The 6,647-nt window shown below is 40.5% G+C and overlaps 1 protein-coding gene across 1 annotated transcript; it reads right to left on the bottom strand.

The window, feature by feature from the left end:
* Window positions 1-267: 267 nt before the first annotated feature.
* LOC110526727 (uncharacterized) lies at window positions 268-6,314 on the bottom strand. The gene is made up of 3 exons (XM_021607888.3): window positions 5,882-6,314; window positions 2,470-4,881; window positions 268-2,256 (listed from the first exon to the last, which is right to left on the bottom strand). Exons 2-3 carry the CDS (start codon window positions 4,865-4,867, stop codon window positions 1,493-1,495), a joined length of 3,162 nt encoding a protein of 1,053 aa, XP_021463563.3. The 5' UTR covers window positions 4,868-4,881; window positions 5,882-6,314; the 3' UTR covers window positions 268-1,492.
* Window positions 6,315-6,647: the final 333 nt, after the last annotated feature.

The following is a 6,647-nucleotide window of genomic DNA, read 5'->3' as shown; positions in this document are numbered from 1 at the left end:
AAATGTTTAATTTTGTTTGTCATAATTTACTCAACTGAGTTTAGAGTCATTTGTAAAGAGTTGTATTTGCTGCTTTGCAAAAATGTGCTTCGCATTTGCATTGTGTGTGAAAGCAATTAGAAATTACTTACAGTTTTACACCAAATAATACTGTTGTGCTCATTAGGTTGATGGAGGTCAAGTGGACCCCAGTTAAATTAAAAGTGTCTTATCATTCGAGAAAAACTAAGATCCTACACCTGTTTATGTTCAATAATCACACATATATTTTCTAACTATTCGTATTTATTGATCGGTTCAACACATAATTCTACCAGGTGTGTGTCAAGATAAATACATATTCATTGTGGAACAGAAAAGGTCAGGCACTTGGTGGAAAAACAGATGTTTTCTAGGTTAGAATTGTGTTTCTTTCTCCGACTTATCAATACTCCTACAAACCAGTTATTTTCTGTTGATCTGAAGAAATAAATGATGGGTGACTAGAGGAAAGGGTATGCTCAGAAAGATGTGCTACATGTATTTGTGATTTGGGCCTCGACCTGGGCTGACTAACTACTGTAAAAGTATCCCTTGCCATGGATGCCGTGAGATCATCAGTACATAAGGATACATGCAAGAAAATGCATATCAAGACTGTCATAAGATTCATAAAGTGAAGTAATGGAAAGAAATATTCACTGTCCGTTCATAGTGCAATTAAAAAACAGATTATAATTTCAAATATATGCACAAATGCCATCAGTCAGCCATACTATACAATATTATACAAATTATAAAGAGGTATATTCTTTGGACTACTCCTGCTACTAGCTCAGACTAACTTAACAAAATTACTAGATTTGAAACCATTAATATTTTTGGTAAGTACTATATGCATACAAACACATTCACTCTTTTCTATGACCAATCACAGAAAAAAAAAGAAAACAGTGTACATCTGCAAATCAGCAATAAACATAAAATAGCTTTTTAAACAATGTTGGTATAGCCTAGTAACAAGGCAAACCTGCCATCCCCTCCCAAATGAATCATCTTAGCACACACACTATACATACCCGTATAACATTACATTTTCAGCTTCTGAGTGTGTCTAATTTGTGTCCTTATTACAGTGTTCTGTGAAAAATGCCTTATGACAGTGTACTTTGGTCAACTTAAATAGCATTGCAACTTGGCTAGACAATAACTGAAACAACAAATAGATTGCATCCAATCTAAAACAATGATAGCACTGAAGCATAAGTAGGTTTCAAATTAAATACTTTGATTTGAGCAACGGAAAATGCAAAAATGACTAGAGCCCTATTATTTGAGGCCTGTACTTTGGAAGAACTCACATTAAGTTATATTGATTTGGGACACTTATTAAGTCCTTATTAGCAACATATTTCTCTAATAAATTAAAGATAATTTCCATCTAGTATCTTTTCTGTCCATTGGTTTTGTACAGGGGCACCTTTCTCAACTTTGCATCCAGTGTAGGTGACATTTATGACTTTTCACTTTCCAGCTTCTCCCACTCTCTAGTAGATTCCATCAGATGGCGCTGGCCATGGCCAATCCAGACCTCCTGATCACTGAAGGCTCGGCCACAAAACCAGCAGCTAAATCTTAATAGAGGCTCAGTGCTGCGCGGGACTGCGTTCACCACTTTGTACTTCTTTCTGCTCATCTTTTTCAGCTTCATTTTCAAGATGAATCTCTCTTTCACTCTGCTCTCAGGGCACACACGTTCAATCGCCGGGGCATTTGCCCTAAACATATCACGACCCACGGCTGCAAGGGCCTTCAATGTTTTCCGAGACAGCACTACTTTTTGGACCTCTCCTTTGTACCTGTGGACTGTTTCCATTATATTTTTGACCTCTGGAATGTCTGTGTCTGGGTGATTTAGCACGACAACAGGCTGGTCTCCTCTTGGACGTGTTATGAGTTGAGTGGGACTTAATGGCAACAGCTTCAGGGTCCTCTCCACATCTCTAGGGCCTGGCTCCCATTGATGCGCGGCTGCTAGTGAGGCCTCTTCTTCTCCCACAACTTTCCTGAAGGCTTTTGAGAGTGGCTCAGGAGAGTCTTCTGTGGACGGTTCACACCACCTTTTTCCTTTAACTGTCTGTTCACTTGTCTGTGGTGAGAGGCAAATCCTGTCAAAGCCCTCCTGCTGTCCTACATCTCTTAGCGTGGTATTGGGAGGAACGTCCTGCAAACAAATGTCTGGAGTGTCGACCGGATTCTCTGACAAGTTTGTTATACCTGTTGAAATATTCAACACGAGAACAAAGCACAATTAGTCCAGTAAAAAAGGGAAGTGAACTGCTACAGGAATGTTGACTCCATTTATTGTCTATCGATAAAGCATAGAGTGGCATGGACAGAGTCATGCATGACAGGTAACGAGAAGTAAATATTTGGAAATACATTTAACAAATCAGGTTTTATACATTTCAGTAAGATAGTTTTGATTACCTTGTGGGGAAGTAAGGAAATGGAGTATGGGGGAGGGAGACATCATGGTGACCTGAGCTTCTGTAGTTCCAACCCCTTCTGGGTCATAGTTCACAGCCTCCAACTTCTCCTCCGTCATCTGGCCCAAATCATTTCCAGCTGATTTGGCTCCATTAGATACACGAGGTAAGCCTAACCTTGGACAATCTTGGCCATCCAGGACATGAGAATTATCGACCACGACTAAACTGTTCTGGCTCGTAGTGCAAGTTTTAGATGTGGTGTGGTCTTCCTTAGTCTCAATGGAATGCAAGGATGCCTTTGTTTTGTCAGAGGTCTCTTGCATTGTTGATGGTATAACCTTAAGAACCAAATGTTTTTTCCCGTCCACCATTTTTAAACCCATGGCCTCTGTAGTGCAATTGGGAGGAACTAAAATCTTATTAAGGTTGTTACCTCTGGGGCTGAAATGCCCAGGGTTTGGAATAAGGCCTCCCTCTGACGTTGACGACCTAGTGACCACTTTGGAGTTCTGTTTCTGGTCTGTCTTGGGACATTTGGACTGCTTCTTTTTGCCATTTTCAGCTGACAGTGCTCTTTTAAGAAATTGATGCGACTTTTCCAAAGTTTTCTGTGGGTGCTCTAGTCTATGGAAATCATTCAGCAAACCTCGTCCTAACAGGGGAAGAGGACCTTGTGGCATCCACTGCATTTCCTTGACTGGGTTCTTCTTCAGGAGGAGCTCTAATGTTGGTGATGATTTTTTCTCTACAGTTTTAGGGCCGACCACTTTCTTTCTCACCCTTTTTTTGTCCCCCATAGTCTTGGAAGAGCGCAGAGTTTCAGGAAAGGATTTTTGCTCTTTTTTACTTTTCTCCTTTGGCAACTTCGACATTTTGATTTCCTCTGCCGTATCTTCACAGTGATTTACATCTTTGGGTTCTGCATCATTTCTGTGCATTTGGCCAACCCTTGTTTCTTGGTTCTCTCTATTTTCTTGAGTTTGATCATATTTTACTAACTCGTTTAGGGTTGAAATAGTGGCAACATCATTTGGTGTCAAGAATGATCCTGGACAACTGGGTGGCTTGGTCTTTGGAGGGATACTTGAATTTGATTGGCATCCATTTGCATTGGAGTCCCCAGCACTAGTTTGAGAAGCAATATTCTCTGATTCCTGCTCAGTGACACACAATGACGTCTTTGTTGTGTCAGAGGTCTCTTGCGTTGCTGATGGTGTAACCTTGAGAACCAAATCTTTTTTGCCTTCCACAATTTTGAAAGCAATTGCTTCAGTAGTGCCATTCGGAGGAACTGCAATCTTGTTTTTGAGCATGAGGACAGTGAGGTCCTTGCCTGTGTTTGGGAATCCAGGGTTGGATATCATGCAGTTGTCACAGTTTGAAAAGGAAGTGATGGCTTTGGGTACATTTGAAAGTACAGTCTTAAGAGCTTCAGCAGGCACAGACTTCTCTAAAAATTGCTGGGTCTCCTCCAAAGCCCTCTCTGGATTTGACAGTCTGCAATATTTATCCAGGAATCCTTCCCCCGACAGAGAAAGACAGCCTTGTGACATCCAGTTATTTTCCCTCACTGTACTCCTTGTCACCACGTGCTTCAGTCTTGATGATGAATTTTTTTGGCTTGTCGCTTTACCATGGACGGTGGCCATGTGCTTTGTGATGATACCTTTTCGATGCGCTATAAAGTCACAGAACTGACAACTGAAGGGGAATTGTGCTGTTTTGGCCATGAGATGTCGCTGCAAATCTTGGTCAGCAGGATTTGAATGATCAGAAATGCCACTTGCTTGCGGCTCCATGTTATGTAGATACATATGCTCCAAAAATGATCCTACATCTCTGCTGGAGAACTTGCACTTCTCGCAAGTGTAGTGGCCATTCAAGCTGTGGTGCATGTTTAAATGTGTGGTGAGCTGCAAGAGTGTGTGCTGGACATTGTCATTGCATATGTTGCAGCTGACAAAAGTGTCTCTGTGGCCTAATTGGTGAACTTGAAGGTGGGAGAATTCCTGTGTAATAAAACTGCACACGTCACAAGGAAAGATTGGTTGGCTTCCTGGGTGAGTTTCCTGAAAGTGCCTCAGTAAGTCATTAGGGCTGAATTCTGTGCTGCCGTTGCATTCAAAACATCTAAACCTAAGTATATTTCCATAAACCTTTGTCACATGTTGACTCTTTTGTGTTTTAAAGGGTGTCTTCTTCAAATACCTCTGCTCTGTGCTTTTCTCCTTGTCCTCTATCTTCTTCGGCCCATGCTTATCTTCACTTTGCATAGTTGGGGGCTGAACGGCAGCTTTCCTGAGACGGAGTCGTTTGTGCCAATTGTTGTCCTCATCATCGATAACTTTAATATTACCTCCAGCAGGGACATCTAATTCAGCATGTGCTGGATCCATGTCAATTCAGGCCCCTGTAACAGATGTAAAATAAGCAATAGACAGTTGATTTGCAAGCCAGCAATTCATTATAAACTGGCAACCATCAAAGACCATATGCAAATGTCCCCTCAGAATCTACAGTCTACAGCCCACACAGAGACCAGACCTGAGAAAATAACATATTAGGATGCATGTTTGAAATAGTCATCAAATTATCCTGATCTGTTAATCAATTATATCAACTAGAATTATGTTGTGTTTGCCTTTGTTCTTACCACAGACACAGGCATGACAAATCTGTAGTGCAGTAGTCTTCACTATAAGGTTAGTAACTAGCAATATTCTCAATTCAAAACTGCTCTGTAGCCTACCTGTGTGACTAATTGCCAGTGTAGTGCATGATCTCACGATCCACCTGTTGCAGATTCAATGTAGCCTATTTACATTTGAGACTATTTACTATAGGGGAAATGTATAACTCAATTAGGCTATTGTTCACTCAAATGATTCACTCAAAGTTGTTCAATGTGACTGACCAAAGGACTTGCTACAATTCACAAAATCGGACCAAACTTGCAATTAAAACAGGTAAACAATCCCACCTGTTACCTATGGGTCTCAATCGAAGAAAATACTCAACGCTAAATTGATTGCTTGCCGTTAAAAAAAAGGTTATTACGGTATGTTACTGTTAACTTTGCATTAGACCAAAGCTATCAGCCATTTCTGTTGTGCTGTTTGGCTTGACCAAAACAAACTGACTGAGAAGCTTCATTAACATGTAACAAACAAACGCGTTAATTTGTTTTAAAGCAATTCATATTTTGCTTCGACGATCACTCATCATCACCTTTGCCTCACTGCCTGGTAAAACATTTACTGTGAAGTATGAGCTTTTGGACGGCTGGCTGACATGCCAGTTGATTGATTTGAATGAAATATACATAAACAGCTCATGTGAGAAAGTAGAAAGAAAAACATGCATGACAAAAAGTTAATACAATCAATATATGTGAACCGAAATATATTTACCGCAGAGTAAAGCTCCGATACAATTGGACTACGTCGATGTATAGTTCGAGACTTCGGTTGGTTTTTACATTTCTTTTGTAGACTTGACAGCTCAGCGAATGGCAGCCATGACAGCTTCATCCGGGGATTACGCACAGGAAAGCTCTTCAGCGGAGGACCAGAACGGATGAATAATGGCTCATGTACCGCTTTTAGCCGACATGACAGAGATACGGCCGTTGTCTACTTTCTACGCGTGTTTAATTATATGGCGAGTCGAAATAAAATAACAATTTAAACTTTGACTTTGAGACAAGTGCCCTCCATTAGTTTATACCAGTGTTATTACTGTTCGTGGGAGTCATAACAAGATTAGACTACACTTCCTTTGTCTCTCCAAATAGCCTACTGTTCACTGAACAGGGCGATATGGCCCATCTCTTCCTGGTGTTTTGTGCAGTCGGGGAGAAAATATTATTATGCAAAGCAACAAAAAAAATGGGAGATTGCATCCATTAAAATAATAATAAAACAATTTGAGGTCATTAATGCTCGGTAAATGTTCACTTGTATGTGATAGTCTTTTGGGGTAATATATTTGTTAGTTAACAAGGAATTACATAATTCCCCTTTGACCACCTTAAAGGGGCAATCTGCATTTCAAATATGAACAAAGTGGGCACTTTTGTGGGGGGCTGGAGAAATGTAACCACTCTCAAATTCATAGATAGAGCTATGGATGCAAGGACAGATCGTGCAGGATATCAAAATGATAGTGTTAACCGTG

This window comes from Oncorhynchus mykiss, chromosome 1, assembly GCF_057628025.1.
Source record: "Oncorhynchus mykiss isolate SJ-2025 chromosome 1, ASM5762802v1, whole genome shotgun sequence".
Taxonomy (NCBI): Eukaryota; Metazoa; Chordata; class Actinopteri; order Salmoniformes; family Salmonidae; genus Oncorhynchus; species Oncorhynchus mykiss.
Note: the sequence above shows the minus strand (reverse complement) of the source record. Positions and strands in the feature narration are given on the sequence as shown.